The 21,501-nt window shown below is 42.5% G+C and overlaps 2 protein-coding genes across 4 annotated transcripts in view; one reads left to right on the top strand and one right to left on the bottom strand.

Annotated features, from left to right (window-relative positions):
• LOC146523720 (very-long-chain (3R)-3-hydroxyacyl-CoA dehydratase 4-like) overlaps window positions 1-41 on the bottom strand; it is a 5,373-nt gene extending 5,332 nt beyond the window's left edge. Inside the window, exon 1 of the mRNA XM_085154039.1 lies at window positions 1-41. This exon is cut by the window's left edge and continues 526 nt beyond it. The gene's annotated coding sequence lies outside the window, so the exon portion shown is untranslated.
• A 756-nt stretch (window positions 42-797) lies between these two features.
• The window catches only part of LOC146523719 (protein NLRC3-like), a 54,587-nt gene continuing 33,883 nt past the window's right edge, over window positions 798-21,501 (top strand). Inside the window, exons 1-7 of one of the 3 annotated variants that reach the window (XM_085153947.1) lie at window positions 798-1,341; window positions 1,454-1,603; window positions 1,716-1,829; window positions 13,251-13,329; window positions 13,730-13,958; window positions 14,100-15,897; window positions 17,486-17,689. In XM_085153947.1, the coding sequence (XP_085010073.1) occupies window positions 1,190-1,341; window positions 1,454-1,603; window positions 1,716-1,829; window positions 13,251-13,329; window positions 13,730-13,958; window positions 14,100-15,897; window positions 17,486-17,689 (2,726 nt within the window). In that variant the 5' untranslated portion in view covers window positions 798-1,189. The remainder of the gene's footprint in view (window positions 1,342-1,453; window positions 1,604-1,715; window positions 1,830-13,250; window positions 13,330-13,729; window positions 13,959-14,099; window positions 15,898-17,485; window positions 17,690-21,501) is intronic. The other 2 variants (XM_085153948.1, XM_085153949.1) reach the window with 2 other exon arrangements.

The following is a 21,501-nucleotide window of genomic DNA, read 5'->3' as shown; positions in this document are numbered from 1 at the left end:
ATGTTGTGGCGCAGTTGATCGTCTCCATGTTAAGGTAACGTTAGCAGTCTGTACTGTTTTCCTGGCTAACATCAGCTGTGTGCAGCTTAGTTTCAGCATAAATCTGCTTCGTTTTATGTGAGATCAGAGTCTGGGAATGAGACAGAAACAGTTAGTTGATGATCAGCAGCTGAACTCAGAGTCGATGTTACAGTGGATCCACTGACTGATGACTGTAGGCAGCTTCTCCCGCCTCCATCAGTCTGTTATGGAAGCCCGTTTCCGCCACAAAAAAGGATCCATTCTCCAAATTTCGACTTATTAACTCGAAATTTTGAGTTAGTTTTTTCAAAATTTCGAGTTATGGATCCTTCTTTTTTTTAGTGACGGAAACGGAAACGGGCTTCCAGTCTGTGGATGTTCTTTAACTGCTGACAGTGAGACAGGGGTGTCCTTGTTGCTTTTCCGAAGTCGCTGCCAACATTTCATCTATAAAATGCATTTCTCTGCTCGTTCGCTATAGTCTGCTGTCGTATTTGTATGCAGGTTATTTTCCTTTTTCAGTTTAACTGGTGATATTCATTCGTGTATTGTAGGTGAATGCGCTGATGTTACTTCATAAATTCTGCAGAGTTAGTAAACTGGCCGTTTTTGCTCAATAATTCCTGTTTCATGTTCAAACCATCAGACAGAAACTCTGTTTTTATGTTCTTCAGCCTGTTGTTCTTGAGGTAATCTGTGATGCGTTTAATGACCCTCCACATGCTCTGAAGGTCATTTGAAGAGAAACAGAACTTCATCTTTAGAGCATAAGTGGGGTTTTGCCCTCTTTATGCCCGCGGTCAGGCTCTGTTTATTGTAGTATAACACTCATAGGACACGGTGTCCTGCTGCACACACACTGCACACAATGACAGCTGCAGAGTTTGTGTCTGATGTATTAAGTATGAAACACTGTTGGGATCAAATCTGGTCAGAATGAATCCAGGTGCAGGTGTGTCAGTTTAGGATCACTGGACTAACATCCAAGTGCTCACAATATAAAGTGTATTCTGTAGTAACATCCTGGTGTTGCAGCAACAGTCCCACATGGAAACGTCAACAGTCAAACTCAAAATCTCTTTTTGTCAACAATAAAATGACAGCAGACCAATTTGAAGAAAGTTGGTAAAAAGCTTCAGAAACTAGTAAAATATTAAAAAGTGTCTTGATGCTCAATCATCCAGTAAATCCCCAAAAAGTTGATTCTGTTCATCTGGATGTTTTCAGCAGCATGGATCAGTGTGAGGACAGAGAGGAGGGAGTCCCTCCCTCTAAAAGCACTCTGTGTGGGGAACAAGAGAGCCAGACCAAAGCTCAGAGGTGAGATGACCATCTCTAACTGTCTATGACTCTTCTCCATGTCACAGCTCAGCACTCACATCACTGCTCCATCATTATTCACAGTCATACCTCTGTGTGTGTTGTTTTAAAGCCCAGAGCTGTGGGGCGTACCAGGCTCAGCTGGACATAACCCTGAAACTAATCCAGAACCTGGACCTGAACCCAGCTGTGTTTCCTTAAAGAGCAACGAGTCGAAGGAAATTGTTGTAAACTTTAACAAAAGATTGTTATGTGACAAAGAGTAAGTACATTATTTTTATGAGTTTCAGATTGTTCATCATGTCTTTAATTTAATATTTTCAGTTTTTCCTTCCTATCTCATGAACCTGTTACATTTATTCTTTTTCTTTTAGGATCAATAAGAGGCCAGAATCTCCTGGACCTGAACCCAGCTGTGTTTCCTTAAAGAGCAACGAGTCGAAGGAAATTGTTGTAAACTTTAAAGGATGTTCTTCTGCTGCTGAGAGGTAATGTGTGTCTAGATGTTGTTCCTGACTCTGTATTTTTGAATAAATCCTCATGTTTAATATCAGCTCAGCTCTTTTTCACACACATTTCTATGTTGGTATGTGAAGCGGTGTGTGTTGGAGTGTTTCCACAAACACAGCAGTCAGAGTGGAAAGAGTGGATGCTGTAGGAGGTGTTTGTGTAGTGAAGAGGCTGAGTGTCTGTAGGACTCCAGCTGCTCCAGCAGGTGTCTCCTTTGTGCTTTGCTTCAAACACAGTGTAGGGAGGAGCTTCCACTGAGGTGTTTCAGGTGTTGCTGGATGGAGGAGGACAAATAGTTTTTCCCTTCAGTGACACTTCAGCAGCTCAATGTTCTGGGGAGATGTTTGTCTTTATGAAGGTTTATGGATTATTGTTCTTACTCTGGTTAAACTGAGCAATACATTTTCCATCTAACATTGAAAGTAAATTTCCAGGTGAAAAAAAAGATCTGCAGCTGCAGCGTCTGTGATGTTTCACAGTCTGAAAGTAACAAATTCAACCAGAGTTCAAACAAAGGCTTAATATACGTGTGTATTTGATATAATGCCAACAAGTACAAATAGGTGTTCTTACAGGTCTTAATCACAGAGGTCTGATAAGTCTGGTGACTTTCACAGTCAGCAATTTTGCTGCCTTTTATTTTATATTGGCCTTTTTAAAGCCCTTCAAATGCTCCCACATTCATACAGAGCTTTTAATAGCAAACTCCTTTACAGTCCTTCTCCTCTCACACACGATCACACGACTGATTTGATGCAGCAGCTGTGTTACTGCTAGTATTTTATTATGTGTGTAATCTCCTCATGTTGTTCCTGTGGTTTAGTTTGACTTCCTTCTGCAAACTCAGCTGCTCTGTTGCTGATACACGTCTCCATGAATATGATTGATCAGATGCTGCCAACACCATGTGTTTCATGTGAACGCTCAGCTGAAACCCTGGGTTGACTTATCGAGTTAATAACAAGCTTCACGTGACTGTGAATGCTAAAGTGAATCCAGATAAAGGAAAGAGACCCTGCTAATGTTGGACTCACTTCTTAGTGTAGATCCCAGGAGGAAGTTCAACATAGCCAGCCATTTTTTGTGCTAGCTCGACCAAACCTGAGACCACAGTGCAGGATAATGATTATCATCTGTCTCTGTCAAGGACATTTAAAATCCACAAATAACAAAAATAATTATATTTGATCATTAAAAATATGTTTTCACTTAAAAAAGCATGAGCACACTGGTGGATTACAGAAACATGAAAAGGAAGGAAAACACGTCTCTGCCTAGTCTTGAAAATCTAATGTTATCATCCGTTGTTCTTCTTGTGGCCTCAGCTAACTGCTAATATTTAAATGGCTAACATTAACATGTGTGCCAGCACATTTTAATGTTAGCCATTAAAGCACCAAAAGGTACTTTAAAAGTACTTTTTTTTTTTTCAAAAACTTACTCAAGTAAACGTAACGGAGTAAATGTAACTCGTTACTACCCACCTCTGGACTTGACTGCGGTAGTTTGTAACCTAAGATCATCACACTGCCCCTCTGATTGTCTCCCCCCAACTACTCTTTCAAGGATTGTCAGGTTGGAGATTGGCCTATAATTAGCTAAGACAGCTGGGTCTAGGGATGCTTTTTAAGTAAAGGTTTAGGGATGCCCGCTAGGGATGGGTACCGTTTAGATTTGAAAACCTGCTAAATCAGAATCAGTTGCTGATGATGGCTTTTTTCTTTTACATTAATCACATATAATCTTAACTCAAAGTGAACATAGACTTGATTGAAGTAACTCAGATCAGCCAATTCAAAATGCTAATTCAATCAACTCTGAGTTTATGGATAGACTCAGTTTGTTGGCCCTGCACCTTAAAACTATTCCCTGTTTGTCCCTCATGTTTTTTGGATATTGTTTTCACATCTTATGTCACAGTTAGCGGGGCGAGCCATGTTGAATTTAATAAAGGACCCAAGATGCCGATACTGCTGTGAAGTGAGTGAGATTTATTGAAACAGTGAAGTGCAGTGGAGATGGCCTGTGCAGAAGCTAAGATAACCTCTACTGAAAAAACTAAAAACCTAACCTGAAACCTTAAACGGAGACACGGGGAGATAACACAGACGAACCAGCAACAAGCAGGAGAAAACAAAGGGCTCATATACACAAAAGAGCAATCAGGGAATGAGAAAAGGGAGGGAGACACAGCAGGATTAATTGGACATAACCAGACAAGGGGACGCAAAAGTAGACACACTAGCTGTGTCCCAATTCAGGGTCTGCACGCTTGAAGTATGCGCACTACGCGTACTACGTACGGTACGTACTATAAGTACGAGAAGTGCGGAAGTGAGAGGCTTGTGAAATGGGACGGTCTAGCCTTCGCCGTGCTGCTCAGGTTGCCTAGCAACCATGATACTAACCACGAGAAACGTCACATACAGCTTTGTTTGACAGAAATGAAGGAGAAAAAATGTTTTGTTGTTCATTCATTTTTGTCATGACATCACTGTGATTAGTTGAGTATCTGAGGCTGAGACCACAGGACTGTAAAACATGATTGTTGGACTTCATTTCTGTACTGAACAGTCATTTTAAGATTAGTTAGTAAATAACAATTGGCTAATTCAATTCAATTCAATTTTATTTATATAGCGCCAAATCACAACAAAAGTCGCCTCAAGGCGCTTCATAGATACAGAGAAAAACCCAACAATCATATGACCCCCTATGAGCAGCACTTTGGCGACAGTGGGAAGGAAAAACTCCCTTTTAACAGGAAGAAACCTCCGGCAGAACCAGGCTCAGGGAGGGGCGGCCATCTGCTGTGATTGGTTGGGGTGAGAGAAGGAAGACAGGATAAAGACATGCTGTGGAAGAGAGACAGAAGTTAATAACAGATATGATTCAATGCAGAGAGGTCTATTAACACATAGTGAGTGAGAAAGGTGACTGGAAAGGAAAAACTCAATGCATCATGGGAATCCCCCGGCAGCCTACATCTATTGCAGCATAACTAAGGGAGGATTCAGGGTCACCTGGTCCAGCCCTAACTATATGCTTTAGCAAAAAGGAAAGTTTGAAGCCTAATCTTAAAAGTAGAGATAGTGTCTGTCTCCTGAATCCAAACTGGAAGCTGGTTCCACAGAAGAGGGGCCTGAAAACTGAAGGCTCTCCCTCCCATTCTACTTTTAAATACTCTAGGAACAACAAGTAGGCCTGCAGAGGCCTATATATATATATATATATATATATATATATATATATATATATATATATATATATATATATATATATATATACATATATATATATTAGGGGTGCAACGATACTCGTATCAATATTGAACCGTTCAATACAGTGCTTTCGGTTTGGTACGCATATGTATCGAACAATTTTTAATTTATTTTATCAACTTTCCTTCTGACGGTGCTGTCTGTGTTGAGCGCTCAGTGGATCTGCGCTCGACAGTGCAGCCTAGGCGGAGAAGTCGAACACAGATTCACTGAGCGCAAGGCAGGCTAGCAAGACAGAAGTTAAGCTCTCCTTGCAACATGGCAAATTGAACCTCCCCCACCCTCATTCACATCTGGCGTTTGGAACTATTTTGTTCTTCATGTGACGTATGACCTTGAAGGTAAGCGCGTCATGGACAAAAATAAAACAGTATGTCGGATGTGCCACGCAATGCTCAATTACATGGGTGGGAACTAGTGTGTTAGCGCAGTTAGCTCGTTAACGTGTTGGCCGTCCAGCCCCAGGCACGGGGCGATCCGCGGTAGCTCGTTAACGGAGATTTGCCGTGTTGTGGCGTTAACGTCATTTCAACAAGATTTACGCTGACAGCACTAGTGGGAACACAACTGAATATGACTGCACATTTACCCCGACATCACCCTAGTGCAAAGACAAGTGGAAGCAGACAAAAACAACAAGCACGAATGCTACAAACTTTACCCGAGTCATTTAGACAGCCGTTAGCACATGATTCTCCTTATGGGGACCTGATATGTTTAATATGCTGCTGAGAATATAGCCCAGAAGAAGCGTATAGTATAGCTTTTATTTTGGAAAGAGACATTTCTCTGTAATAAACTCTCTTTTTCAAAGATGAGTGATTCCTCAATCAGATACAGGGCTCGCAAAATCGCTAGCCCCGGGACGTCGGGCTAGCGATTTTGCGAGCCCTGTATCTGATTGAGGAATCACTCATCTTTTTCCAGTCGGGCTACCAAAATCTATCTCTGCCCTGCCCGTCGGCCTATCGTAGGAAGGAAAAATATATGTCAATGCTTTTGCATTCTTTCGGAAATGTAGCTGGGTAATTATGTCATTGGCATCGGTGAGCCACTGTCAATATGTGACATACTGAAATCGCATTTGAATTTGTGCTTGTTTTTTGCTTTCACTTTGCGAACTGTGTATAGAGAGCGACAGCACTGATTGGTGAGTGATGATAATTTGCGCACCAATTCCTCTGACATCGTCTTATCAATCGTTAGCTTACTATGCAAACATGACAAGTGAAATCTCCCGCAGCAAGCTTAAACATGTGAGAGGTTGATCGCGCAGAGAATCGCTGAGCGTTATGTGAGTGTGTGTGTAAAAGCAGCAGGATATATATTTTAGTTCTGCTGAGCCAAATAAGACAGGTCAGGGTGAAGAAGTGACAGCCAAAGAAAAGCTTACCACAAAACGGAAAGGTTATGACAAATCAGACTATAAGGCAAAAAGAAAGTGCAGCTTTATGGTTTCATGGACAAAAGAATTTCTGTGGCTGCAATATGACGAGCTGAATAACCAGGGCTGCACATAAGTGGTCCGCAGGTGCACATTTGCTGTCAAAATAGAAAAAGCGCACAAGTTAAGAAGTTGCAATGCGTGTTTGCATACATACGATTTTCAGGAGGAGGACAGACATTTGTTTAGAACTCTTAAAGATGTCGAAGAAGCTCCTTTAAGCAATTACTGTGATGTTCCTCCACCTCCAAAGAAATGTCAGAAGGAGTCCGAACCACAAAAGAAGCACGTATTCTCGGAAAAGTGGTTGCAGGAGGTGAGCTGGCTTCAAACAAACGATGAACGCACAGAGATGTGGTGCAGAATGTGCCGAGAAAATTTAATAAATGACAAATTAAAAAGGCATAAACATTTTTTTTTGTATCGAAAAAATATCGAACCGTGAAAAAGTATTGAACCGAACCGTGAATTTTGTGTATCGTTGCACCCCTAATATATATGTGTGTGTGTATATATATATATATATATATATATATATATATATATATATATATATATGTATGTATGTGTATATATATATATATATATATATATGAAAACACCCAGCACGCCCCTGCGGGCGGTTTATCCTTCAAGCTCGGGTCCTCTACCAGAGGCCTGGGAGCTTGAAGCTTATCTTAGCTGTTCCCAGGACTGCGCTCTTCTGGACAGAGATCTCTGATCTTATTCCCGGGATCTGCTGGAGCCACTCTCCGAGCTTGGGAGTCACCGCACCTAGTGCTCCAATTACCACGGGGACCACCGTTACCTTCACCCTCCACATCCTCTCGAGCTCTTCTCTGAGCCCTTGGTATTTCTCCAGCTTCTCGTGTTCCTTCTTCCTGATATTGCTGTCATTCGGAACCGCTACATCGATCACTACAGCCGTCTTCTTCTGTTTGTCTACCACCACTATGTCCGGTTGGTTAGCCATCTGGAAGTCCCACAGGATCTTAGCTCGGTCATTCTCCACCACCCTTGGGGGCATTTCCCATTTTGACCTCGGGACTTCCAGGTTATACTCAGCACAGATGTTCCTGTACACTATGCTGGCCACTTGGTTATGGCGTTCCATGTATGCCTTGCCTGCTAGCATCTTGCACCCTGCTGTTATGTGCTGGATTGTCTCTGGGGCATCTTTACACAGCCTGCACCTGGGGTCTTGCCTGGTGTGATAGACCCCAGCCTCTATGGATCTTGTACTCAGAGCTTGTTCTTGTGCTGCCATGATTAGTGCCTCTGTGCTGTCTTTCAGTCCAGCTTTGTCCAGCCACTGGTAGGATTTCTGGATATCAGCCACCTCCTCTATCTGCCGGTGGTACATACCGTGCAGGGGCCTGTCCTTCCATGATTGTTCCTCGTCTCCCTCCTCTTTCTTGGGTTTCTGCTGCCTGAGGTATTCACTGAGCACGCTGTCAGTTGGGGCCATCTTCGTGATGTATTCTTGGATGTTCGTTGTCTCATCCTTGACTGTGGTGCTGACACTCACCAGTCCGCAGCCCCCTTCCTTCCGCTTGGGGTGGACTTGGGGTGAAACCCTCCATGCATGGTAAGGAGCTTTCTTGTCTTTATGTCAGTGGCTTCTATCTCCTCCTTTGGCCAGCCTATTACCCCAGCAGGGTACCTGATCACGGGCAGGGCGTACGTGTTGATGGCCCGGATCTTGTTCTTACCGTTCAACTGACTCCTCAGGACTTGCCTGACCCTCTGCAGGTACTTGGTGGTTGCAGCTTTTCTAGCGGCCTCTTCATGGTTCCCATTCGCCTGCGGGATCCCCAGGTACTTGTAACTGTCCTCTATGTCTGCAATGTTGCCTTCTGGTAGTTCAATCCCCTCAGTTCTGACTACCTTCCCTCTCTTTGTTACCATCCGACTACACTTCTCCAGCCCAAACGACATTCCAATGTCATTGCTGTATAGCCTGGTAGTGTGGATCAGTGAATCGATGTCTCGTTCACTCTTGGCATACAGCTTGATGTCATCCATGCACAGGAGGTGGCTGACAACTGCTCCGTTCCGTAGTCGGTATCCGTAGCCAGTCTTGTTAATGATCTCACTGAGGGGGTTCAGGCCTATGCAGAACAGCAGTGGGGACAGAGCATCTCCTTGGTAGATCCCGCACTTGATGGTGACTTGTGCTATGGGCTTGGAGTTGGCCTCTAGTGTTGTACGCCACATCCCCATTGAGTTCCTGATGAAGGCTCTTAGGGTCCCATTGATCTTGTACAATTCTAGGCATTCCAGTATCCAGCTGTGGGGCATTGAGTCATAGGCCTTCTTGTAATCAATCCAGGCAGTGCACAGGTTGGTCAGTCTGGTCTTGCAGTCTCGGCTGACTGTTCTGTCTACTAGTAGCTGGTGTTTTGCGCCTCTGGTATTCTTGCCTATTCCTTTCTGTGTCCCGCTCATGTATTGACCCATGTGCCTGTTCATCTTAGCCGATATGATGCCTGACAGGAGCTTCCATGTAGTACTGAGGCAGGTTATTGGTCGGTAGTTCGAGGGGACCGGTCCCTTCTTGGGGTCCTTGGGGATCAGGACCGGCCGACCTTCGGTTAGCCATTCCGGGTGTCCCTCGTTAACTAGCAGCTGGTTCATTTGTGCTGCCAGACGCTCGTGGAGTGCAGTCAGCTTCTTTAGCCAGTAGGCGTGAACCATGTCGGGCCCTGGTGCTGTCCAACTCTTCATACTGGAGACCCTTTCTTGGATATCTGCCACTGTGATGGTTACTGGACCCTGCTCAGGGAGGTTGCTATGGTCTGCCCTCAGATCCACTAGCCACTGAGCATTGCCGTTATGGCTTGCGTCCTTCTCCCATATACTCTTCCAGTATTGCACCGTCTCCAGCCTTGGTGGTGCTGTTCTCTTATTATTGTTCCCTTGCCACTGAGAGTACACCTTTGCTGGTTCTGTGGTTCTCTAGCCTCCTTCTCCATGGAGGGTACTGCCCCTTGTGGCTGTTCAACTTGTAGCCAAGCAGCTCACTGATCACTGCTGCCGTATTGTAGATCAGCTTGTTAGTGTCGGTAATTGTGGTTGGTATATATACATATATATATATATGTATATATTCAATTCAATTCAATTCAATTCAATTCAATTTTATTTATATAGCGCCAAATCACAACAAATGTCGCCTCAAGGCGCTTCATAGATACAGAGAAAAACCCAACAATCATATGACCCCCTATGAGCAAGCACTTTGGCGACAGTGGGAAGGAAAAACTCCCTTTTAACAGGAAGAAACCTCCGGCAGAACCAGGCTCAGGGAGGGGCGGCCATCTGCTGCGACCGGTTGGGGTGAGAGAAGGAAGACAGGATAAAGACATGCTGTGGAAGAGAGACAGAGATTAATAACAGACTGTCTGTCTCCCGAATCCAAACTGGAAGCTGGTTCCACAGAAGAGGGGCCTGAAAACTAAAGGCTCTCCCTCCCATTCTACTTTTAAATACTCTAGGAACAACAAGTAGGCCTGCAGAGCGAGAGCGAAGTGCTCTAATAGGGTGATATGGTACTACAAGGTCATTAAGATAAGATGGGGCCTGATTATTTAAGACCTTGTATGTGAGGAGCAGGATTTTGAATTCAATTCTGGATTTAACAGGAAGCCAATGAAGGGAAGCCAAAACAGGAGAAATATGCTCTCTCTTTCTAGTCCCTGTCAGTACTCTTGCTGCAGCATTTTGGATTAACTGAAGGCTTTTCAGTGAGTTTTTTGGACATCCTGATAATAATGAATTGCAGTAGTCCAGCCTGGAAGTAATAAATGCATGAACTAGTTTTTCAGCGTCACTCTGAGACAGGATATTTCTAATTTTAGAGATGTTGCGCAAATGGAAGAACGCAGTCTTACATATTTGTTTAATATGTGCGTTGAAGGACATATCCTGGTCAAAAATGACTCCAAGGTTCCTCACAGTGTTACTGGAGGCCAAGGTAATGCCATCCAGAGTAAGAATCTGGTTAGATACCAAATTTCTAAGCTTTTCAGCGCCGAGTACAATGACCTCAGTTTTATCTGAGTTGAAAAGCAGAAAGTTAGTGGCCATCCAAGTCTTTATGTCTTTAAGACATTCCTGCAGTTTAACTAATTGGTGTGTGTTATCTGGCTTCATGGACAGATAGAGCTGGGTGTCATCTGCATAGCAGTGAAAATGTATGCTATGTCTTCTAATGATGCTGCCTAGGGGAAGCATGTATAATGTAAACAGAATTGGTCCTAGCACTGAACCCTGTGGAACTCCATAATTAACCTCAGTGTGTGAAGAGGACTCTCCATTTACATGCACAAATTGGAGTCTATTAGATAGATATGATACAAACCACTGCAGTGCAATACCTGTAATACCTACAGCATGTTCTAATCGCTCTAATAGAATATTATGGTCGACAGTATCGAATGCTGTACTAAGGTCAAGAAGGACAAGCACAGAGATGAGTCCACTGTCAGAGGCCATAAGAAGATCATTTGTAACCTTCACTAAAGCTGTTTCTGTGCTGTGATGAGCTCTGAAACCTGACTGAAACTCTTCAAATAAACCATTCCTCTGCAGATGATCTGTTAGCTGTTTGACAACTACTCTTTCAAGGATTTTTGATATAAAAGGAAGGTTGGAGATTGGCCTATAATTAGCTAAGACTGCTGGGTCTAGAGATGGCTTTTTGAGTAAAGGTTTAACTGCAGCCACCTTGAAGGCCTGTGGTACATAGCCGATTATTAGAGATAGGTTGATCATGTATAAGATCGAAGAATTAATCAATGGCAGAACTTCTTTGAGCAGTTTTGTAGGAATGGGGTCTAAAAGACACGTTGATGGTTTGGAGGAAGTAATTATTGACGTTAACTCAGAAAGATCGATTGGAAAAAAAGAGTCTAACTTAACATCAATGGAACTACAAGTAGCTGTAGATAATATTACATCTGTGGGATGATTATTGGTAATTTTTTCTCTAATGATAAAAATTTTATTTGTGAAGAAGTTCATGAAGTCATCACTAGTTAACGTTAAAGGGATGGTTGGCTCAAAAGAGCTCTGGCTTTTTGTCAGCCTGGCTACAGTGCTGAAGAGAAACCTGGGGTTGTTCTTATTTTCTTCAATCAGTGACGAATAGTAAGCTGTTCTGGCTTTGCGGAGGGCTTTCTTATAAAGCAACAAACTATTTCTCCAGGCTAAATGATGATCCTCTAAATTTGTGACACGCCATTTCCTCTCCAGATTACGAGTCGTATATATATATATATATATATATATACATATATATATATATATATATATACACCAGTAGAGGCTTTAAAACCAAGTTAACGCTGAAAGTACAAACATCACTAAAGTCACACAACTTTGCTGACATGTGGCCAACAGCAATGTTTTAATGTTATTCGTTATTAAACATTCGCACATAAATAAGTGACGTCATATTCAGTACTTACTTTTGACAGTTCACTCTTGGCCGCTCCCTTCTGCCGTATTTTGCGGCAAAATTATCCACACCCACCGCTGCGCTATGAATTGTGGGATATATGGGACCACGAAGCGTGCACCGGACCACGCTTGATATTTGGGAAAATCAGCGCCGCATTTGGAGTATGCATTTGAAGTACACTTCGAATTGGGACAGCCGTCGTCGCGTGGCAGTGATGTAATTGCACTTAAAATGCGTACTTCAAGCGTGCAGACCCTGAATTGGGACACAGCCACTAACATAGGACATGGCACTGTCAAAATAAAACATCTTAAATGTATGCTATTAGCTTTGAGCTAAAAAGAAGTTCTTGAGGCGACTTTTGTTTGGAGGTTTCTTCCTGTTAAAAGGGAGTTTTTCCTTCCCACTGTCGCCAAAGTGCTGCTCATAGGGGGTCATATGATTGTTGGGTTTTTCTCTGTATCTATGAAGCGCCTTGAGGCGACTTTTGTTGTGATTTGGCGCTATATAAATAAAATTGAATTGAATTGAATTGAATTGAATTGAATTGAATTGAATTGAACACAGAGAAACAATACTAACACAGTACAGAGGGAACACGGAAACCAAAACCTCAGAACTAGAAAATCTTAATCAGAAGGAAATTGTAACAAAAGACAATAACAATCAAAACAAAACCACTGAGTCCACAGACTCGGGACATACATCGGCTCAAACTGTGGTCATAAATATTTTGTACTTGTAAATCAGACTGTGTAGTTGTGAACTGAGTTTTGTAACATTGTAAAACAAAATATCTGAAAAGTTTATGTTTTTGCGTTCATTGATTTGTGTGTGTAAAAATGTAATAAATGTAAGAAACATTAGAACTATTTTTGCTGACACAAAGTTTGGCGAGCACTGCAAGTTGGCACTTTAAACCACTCACAGATATAAAGAGAGCACCTTGTTCCAGGGCATCTGAGCATGGAGGGAAAGCTTTATGCAGGAGATGGTAAGAGCTGTTGGGACTAAAGAAACTGAGCAGAAAACTACAGACATCTGGAAACTGAGTTGTTAATTCTCAGTGGGATCACCAGGACTAGCAAAGCTTCACCTTGACAGTCATCTGATTGACTGAACCCATCCAAACATCACTTCATGGACCTTTAGCTTGTGTCTGTGTGTGGACAGACATAACATGAGCTAATTATTCATTACTCCTCCACAGAGTGGACCAGGAGAGAGCAGAGGTTTCCACTGGTCAGTCTGCACAGCAACATCAAACACACCTGGACTCTGTGGTTATGGTTTGTAGTACTACTTTTACATTTGTTGTTTTCAGTCACCTCTATGGTGCACTTTGTAGACCAGACGATTGTCAGTGTGTCCAACATAAATCAGAGTTTGGGCTCCATGATTTCAGTCAGATTGGGGTGACTGTAGCTCAGGAGGTGAGCAGGTCAGCTACTAGTCAGAAGGTTTGTGAATCAAACCCTGGCTGGCAAATGTACTGGGTAACGTACTAAACCCAAGCTGCCCTCTGATGCATCCATCAGAGTGTGAAAGAAAGTATTTAAGCATAGAACAATGTGCTTGGTTGAATGAGGCATGTTGTATAAAATGCTTTGTGTGCACAGAGTATCAAAGAGAGCTATATAACAACCAGTCCATTTACCACTGGGTAATTCATATAGTCTTCTTTTCCAGCGGCTGGAGGATAACATCACCATGTTTGTGAAGAACGAGCTGAAGAAGATCCTGAAGGTTCTGAGTCCAGATCACCCAGAAACTTTAAAGAGCCAGATGGAGGATGAGGAGATGTTTGAAGGTGAGGATGAAGATGAAAGAAAGAGCTGCAGAGAAGCATTTCTGAAGATCACACTCCACTTCTTGAGGAGACTTAAGCAGCATGAGATGGCTGACCATCTACAGAGCAGTAAGAGAATTTCTCTAAAGACTGAATATTGATCTTTCCTAATAGCTCAAGAAATGGACCAATAGACATTCATCCTTTCAGGGTACTGAAAGGCTATGATATTTATTATATAATATTTTTTTCTAAATTTCTTACCTTCAGAATTTGCTCCACTCTGTAAACGAGAACTTAAAGCCCAACTGAAGAAGAAGTTCCAGTGTGTGTTTGAGGGGATCGCTAAAGCAGGAAACCCAACCCTTCTGAATCAGATCTACACAGAGCTCTACATCACAGAGGGAGGGACTGCAGAGGTCAATGATGAACATGAGGTTAGACAGATTGAAACAGCATCCAGGAAACCAGACAGACCAGAAACAACAATCAGACAAGAAGACATCTTTAAAGCCTCACCTGGAAGAGATAAACCAATCAGAACAGTGCTGACAAAGGGAGTGGCTGGCATTGGGAAAACGGTCTTAACACAGAAATACAGCCTGGACTGGGCTGAAGACAAAGCCAACCAGGACATCCAGTTCATATTTCCATTCACTTTCAGAGAGCTGAATGTGCTGAAAGAGGAAAAGTTCAGCTTGGTGGAACTTGTTCATCACTTCTTTAATCAAACTAACGAATCAGGAATCTGCAGGCTTGAAGACTTCCAGGTTGTGTTCATACTTGATGGTCTGGATGAGTGTCGACTTAATTTGGACTTCAACAAAACTAAAATCCTGACTGAAACAAGAAAGTCCACCTCATTGGATGAGCTGCTGACAAACCTCATCAGAGGGAACCTGCTCCCTTCTGCTCGCCTTTGGATAACTACACGACCTGCAGCAGCCAATCAGATCCCTCCTCAGTGTGTCGACATGGTGACAGAGGTCAGAGGGTTCACTGACCCACAGAAGGAGGAGTACTTCAGGAAGAGATTCAGAGATGAGGAGCAGGCCAGCAGGATCATCTCCCACATCAAGAAAGCTCGAAGCCTCCACATCATGTGCCACATCCCAGTCTTCTGCTGGATCACTGCTACAGTTCTGGAGGATGTGCTGGAAACCAGAGAGGGAGGAGAGCTGCCCAAGACCCTGACTGAGATGTACATCCACTTCCTGGTGGTTCAGGCCAAAGTCAAGAGGATCAAATATGATGGAGGAGTTGAGACAGATCCACACTGGAATCCAGAGAGCAGGAAGATGATTGAGTCACTGGGAAAACTGGCTTTTGATCAGCTGCAGAAAGGAAACCTGATCTTCTATGAACCAGACCTGACAGAGTGTGGCATCGATATCAGAGCAGCCTCAGTGTACTCAGGAGTGTTCACACAGATCTTTAAAGAGGAGAAACAACTGTACCAGAACAAGGTGTTCTGCTTTGTTCATCTCAGTGTTCAGGAGTTTCTGGCTGCTCTTCATGTCCACCTGACCTTCATCAACTCTGGACTCAATCTGCTGGAAGAGGAACAAACAACGTCCATGTGGTCTAAATTATTTGATAAACCAAAACTTCAATCTCTCCACCAGTGTGCTGTGGACAAGGTCTTACAGAGCCCCAATGGACACCTGGACTTGTTCCTCCGCTTCCTCCTGGGTCTTTCAATGCAGACCAATCAGACTCTCCTACGAGGTCTGCTGACACAGACAGGAAGTAGCTCACAGACCAATCAAGAAGCAGTTCAGTACATCAAGGAGAAGCTCAGTGAGAATCTGTCTGCAGAGAAAAGCATCAATCTGTTTCACTGTCTGAATGAACTGAATGATCGTTCTCTAGTGGAGGAGATCCAACAGTCCCTGAGATCAGGACGTCTCTCCACAGATAAACTGTCTCCTGCTCAGTGGTCAGCTCTGGTCTTCATCTTACTGTCATCAGAAAAAGATCTGGATGTGTTTGACCTGAGAAAATACTTTGCTTCAGAGGAGGCTCTTCTGAGGCTGCTGCCAGTGGTCAAAGCCTCTAAAAAAGCTCTGTAAGTTATAAAGTTTTTATTATTTAATTTGGTTGGTATGTTATGGAAAAACACACTGCCATCAACTTCTGTTTTGTTTTTGTCAAAATCACTGTAATATAATCACTGTACCTTTATATACATGCGACTTGTAATAATGGTGCTGCCCTCTTGTTGCTAAAGTGTAATTATGTTATTGTTATTAGGGAAGATTTGAGAGTAACATGCCAAGTGAGTCAGCACCTTCGCTTTAGCTTAAAAAATCCAAATTCTTATGTCATCAGTTATAGTTGCATGTATTCATTATCATAATTTAACCTTTAATATTGATGTCTTAAAATTATTTTGAGTAAACTAGCAATAATTTTATGGTTGTATTAAATAAATACATCACTAATGAATTATTTATTTCAGTAATTAATTAAAAATGTACATAATTAATTAAAAATGTTGATAATGAATTTAATTTTAAAAAATTCATTATTTATTTATGTACAATTCTAATTAGTTAATTACATATTTAATCAATTATTGGTTTGTTTTCTATTTTAATTATTTTACTGACACATTTAATGAATTATTTAATGATGTATTTATTTAATTCACGTTGCTACTCCTGTTCCTGTATCGGTGTTAATAAATACATTTTATTTGTCAGCTTCACCCATCAAAGTCAGGGGGCGGGGTTAATGCTGATCAAGTCAAAACCATTGCTTTGGTCTGGTGGGCGTTCTTTTAGTGGGCTTTTCTTAATACTAAGTAGGCCCACACACCAGTGTTTGGACATGTGTGGTCCCAAACTATACTTAAACATTACCCTTTTTTGTGTATCACCAAATACACTTTTAATATTTTCTAGTTAAACAGAAAACTGATTAAACAGAAGTGTGAGACGATCGAGAATTTACGGCAGTGTCCTTTTATATTTTAGATAGCAAGGAGCAGACGGCCGAGTTTATTAAACTCCACCGACACAGCGGTTACACAAATCTGAAGAGTAGACCGTCCCATTTCACAGCCTCGCACTTCCAGCCTTTTCGGTCTTTTGGACACGGCTCACATAGACCGCGATGACCAGGTCCTCCGAAGGATGCAGGGGACGTTTTGGGACGCAGCTAGTGTGTGATTTTCTTTCAGTGTTGCACTTTGTAGACGGTCCCTGAGCACTGGTCTCACAGCCAGCTGCACATAGAGACCAGTGTTGTTAGTCCAGGTCAGAAGATGACTTGTTGGAATGAAAATGAGCTTGTAGTTTGTCTGCTTTAATAATGTGACTGGAAAAAGGTGTTGGACTTCAAATATGTCCATTTCTTTCACACTTCACCTTTAAAAGTGAAGCCTTGTGGTTCCTGGAAGGAAAAACACGACTTTTTCAAATCCTTGTCCTGTTTTTATGATAAATGTACGACTTTAATGTGAAACATTCAGAGTTTTTTCTCTTGTTGTGTTTGTTTGAAGCTGCTTCCTGTTGGCTTCAGCTGTTTGGAGTTTCCATTTTCTAAACTTCTACATTCTGAACCTTCTTCAGCTCTGAACAGATGTTGAAACACTGAATGATTTCAAGCTCACACTTTGTCTAATAAACTTACATCTTTCATTCTTTATACAGATTGATGAACTGTGGTTTGTCAGAGATCAGCTGTGATTATCTGGCAGCAGCACTGAAGTCCAACCCCTCCCATCTGAGAGAGCTGGACCTGAGTAATGAGTACTCCTGGTCTTCAACTAACAACAACAACATGCTGCAAGATTCAGGAGTGAAGCATCTGTGTGGTTTCCTGGAGAGTCCAGGATGTGGACTTGAAACTCTGAGGTCAGTCAGCATGTTTTAGTTGTGCTGAGATGAATATGATGTGAAAGTTGTGCTGACACTAAACTGCAGACATCAGGCTGATATTATACTGATCCACACTGAGGATCTTCATGGTAAAGTCTGTTTTCTTCTTCTCTGGTTTAGTCCATTGACTGCAGCAGAACAATGTTCACATTTCAAACAGTGAGACTCAACGTATGGCCCGCGGCCCACACGCGGCCTGCCCACCTTTCCTGATTCAGAGAGAGGGGACCCTGATTAACTGTGTAGTGTTCTTCCTCACAGTTCTAAGTATCAGACACAACAATGAATAATCCAAAGCTGACTGTCTTTAGCAGGTCAAAGGTCACGGCACACAGCAGACAGTGGGAAATATTATAATTCTGATCATTTATCAGCACATATCCATATGTATAAAAACAAAGCTGACACTGTGAGACTTGATCAGAGGTGTGATCATCACAGCAGAGGCCTTTGTGTCAAAGTCACTGAGGATCAAACAGAAGCACATGAAGCAGATTTTCCTTTTCTGGCTTTTTATAGCAGATAACCTTCAAAATATTCTGCAGTCGATCAAAAAATGAAGCAAACCATGAATCAACATGTGAACATGACCTGATGCTGCTGAAGTGAAGCAAAGTTACAGAGGTTTGATTACAGACACAGCTGAGAATTTGTAATCTGTCATCATTTTAAAAGGTTTCAATTTCTTCAGTATTGAACAGCAGAAATGAGGCTTTGTTTTCGGAGGCCGACAGCAGTGAACACAACAGCAGACTGGTGCGTAATAAGCAGTGAATAATGCAGGAAACAGATTTTTGAAGGTCAACTGTTCTTGAAGTACACTGAGAGAGAGAGAGCTGTGCAGGAAGTAAACGTGAAAGTCAGAGAGAATTCATGACGATGTTCATCAAACGTAAAGCGTAGTTTGGATCTTCTTTTGCTGCTGGTTCAGTCAGTTTTGGTTGGAGACAGATGAAACCTGCAGCTTCAGGATCTGTGAGCTGTCCACTTTCATTCCCGACAGCGTGTCCGTGTACGTGCCGTCGAGTGAACGATCCACGCTCTGTGTTTCCATCTTTGTGTGTTTAGCTGCTCCCATTTACTGTTTTATCTGTTTGGTTGTTGTTGAAATACTTTTGGGAGCTTTAACCTGAGATTCTGGCAAAATACATTTATATTAAAAATCGATTCAGGATTGAATGAATCAACATCGCTTTATTCAAATTAAAACCATTTAAATAGGAAAATCCATTTTTTTACACCCGCCTCTAATGCTGGGTAATGTCAGCTGGTCCATGTGCAGCTGGCTGTGAGGCTCAGGGAGCGTCTACAAAGTGCAACACTGAAAGAACATCATCCATAAATATTGAGTAATAACTGGACTCTCATACAACGGGACTCAAATGCCTTTAAACATCAGCTTATCCTTCTTGATGCATTCTCAATCATCCAGGAAAATAAATCTCCAAAAGTTGATTCTGTTCATCTGGATGTAGCGTTTTGCTCCTTGACTCCACCCCCAAACTAGCCTGTCCAGGATGTGTACATCCTCATCCTTGAAAAAGTGTCCACTGGCCTGTAGGTGTAAATAGACTGCAGAGTCCTGGCCTGACGAGGTAGCTCTTCTGTGTTATAGCCAGAGATTGTTTGGTTTCCCCGATGTATAAATCCTGGCAATCTTTCTGCACTTAACAGCGTACACTATGTTACTCTGCTTGTTTTGGGGGACCCGATCCTTGGGGTCTACCAATTTTTGGCGCGGCGTGTTTTGAGGTTTAAAAGCCACAGAGACCCGGTGTTTCGAAAAAATGCATCTCAACTGCTCCAATACTCCTGACACATATGGGATCACTACAGGTCTTCGCTTGGGCAGCGGTTGTCCTCTCCTGGATTGGCTGGAGCTTTCTTTAGGTACCTTTCCAGCTTTGACAAAAGTCCAGCTGGGATAACCACATTTACTCAGGGCCTTCTCGATGTTCTTCTGCCTCTCTAGCCGCTGTGTCAGTGGGGATGGTATTTGCTCTGTGTTGTAGCGTCCTGATGACACCCAGTTTGTGCTCCAGTGGATGATGAGAGTCAAACCTTAGATACTGATCCGTATGTGTAGGTTTACAGTACACGTCAGCTTTTAGATGTCCCCCATTACTGATGGAAATCTCACAGTCTAAGAAGGCTAACCTGACACTTTTCATATCCTCCCTGGTGAATTTGATGTGTCGGTCCACCGAGTTACCAGTGGGTTGAGGATCAAAGCCAGAAACTTGGAGATGTTATAGGTGACCGAGTTGATCATGCAGACAATCGGTCTTAAAGGTGCACCCTGTTTATGTATTTTCGGTAAACCATAAGACTTGGTGTAGACTTCCCTGGGTATAGCCTGTGGTATGAGGTCCGGTCAATAGCCTTGTCTTGTTCTAACTGCTTCAGACAGTCTATCACCCTCTTCCTGTAATCACATCCTGGGTCTCATTTCAGGGGCTCATAAGTATTTTCATCACTGAGTAGTGACAAAATCTTCTCATGATAGTCTTTCTGGTTTAGCAATACTGTGCACCTACCCTTGTCAGCCGGAAGGATGATAATGTTGTTGTCATCACTAAGTGATGTGAGTGCCTTCCTCTCCTCCATGGTAATGTTGGATGCTGGGGGCTTTGCATTGCTGAGACAGGCCGAAACTTTCATCCGTAGTTTCTCTGCTTCCACTTCTGCAATATTGTTCTTACGAATTGCTGTTTCTGTGGCTGTGATAAGCTCCACTAGAAGGATTTGTCTTGGTGTGACAGCAAAATTCAACCCTTTAGCAAAGGATGTTTTTCTCTGTTTGGGTGAGCTGTCTGTCAGACAAATTCTTCACCCACTTGTCCACATCCTCCGTGTCGCATCCTTGTCTCTTTTGGCCACTGAGGACACTCTCCGTATTTTGCGGTGGTGTCCGACGTACAACAAGTAAGTCAAACTTCCTTTGTTGCCTGGTCTTGGACTTCTTGTGCTGTGCTAGACGAGCCTTCTCAGTAAAGTCAAACACCTTTTTGAGAGTATTCTCATCTAAAAGCATTGTCAGTCTCTGTCGGATCCACTCCTCTTGAGATTTTAGCATGTCCATGCTAAAATTTGTTTGCCTCACCCGTTCATTAAGCAACTGATGCTGTGCCTTCTGGAGGATTTTTGTTGCCCGGAAGTCAAGGAGGCCATTTAAGTGAAAAGGGAAAGACCATCTCTGAATCGAGGAGGGGGCCTAAGGGTACATCTTTCGGCATCTTACAATGCTGTGATTGCAGCCATTCCCCAACTCTCTGTGAATGGTACTCATGGCCATTGATCAGTGGTCTTTGATCAGTGGGTTTTGGTCAGTGGTTGTTGATCATGAGAATTTGCATAATTAAGATTAAGGAACTGACCTCCCAGCCCATTATTCCTTCAGTGGGCTGGTTTCAGTCATTATGCAAAAGTACTGTTTATAAGAATAGGGGATAGCTGCAGTCAGCTGAGACTGAAGACGTCACTGGGATGAGTGACGAAACGTTTCTCCCACAAAGCGCTACGTCCAGATGAACAGAATAAACTTTTGGAGATCAGGTTATCCTGCTGATCACACTCCAACACTGATTTTGTAAAAACATGTTTTTATTTTGTATAATTTGGTTGGTTTCTGAGGAAAATGATTCAATAACTTGCTGCTAATACACAACATTTCATCATATTTCCTCATAACCCTCTTCTGTCTGACCATTTGAATCCCATTTGAATTTGCAATAAAGGATCCACAGAGTTTGGTGACAATAATGACAGTAGATGTTTGTGTGAAAGTG

The sequence above is a fragment of the Neolamprologus multifasciatus genome, chromosome 3 (genome assembly GCF_963576455.1).
Source record: "Neolamprologus multifasciatus chromosome 3, fNeoMul1.2, whole genome shotgun sequence".
NCBI classification, from domain to species: domain Eukaryota; kingdom Metazoa; phylum Chordata; class Actinopteri; order Cichliformes; family Cichlidae; genus Neolamprologus; species Neolamprologus multifasciatus.
Note: the sequence above shows the minus strand (reverse complement) of the source record. Positions and strands in the feature narration are given on the sequence as shown.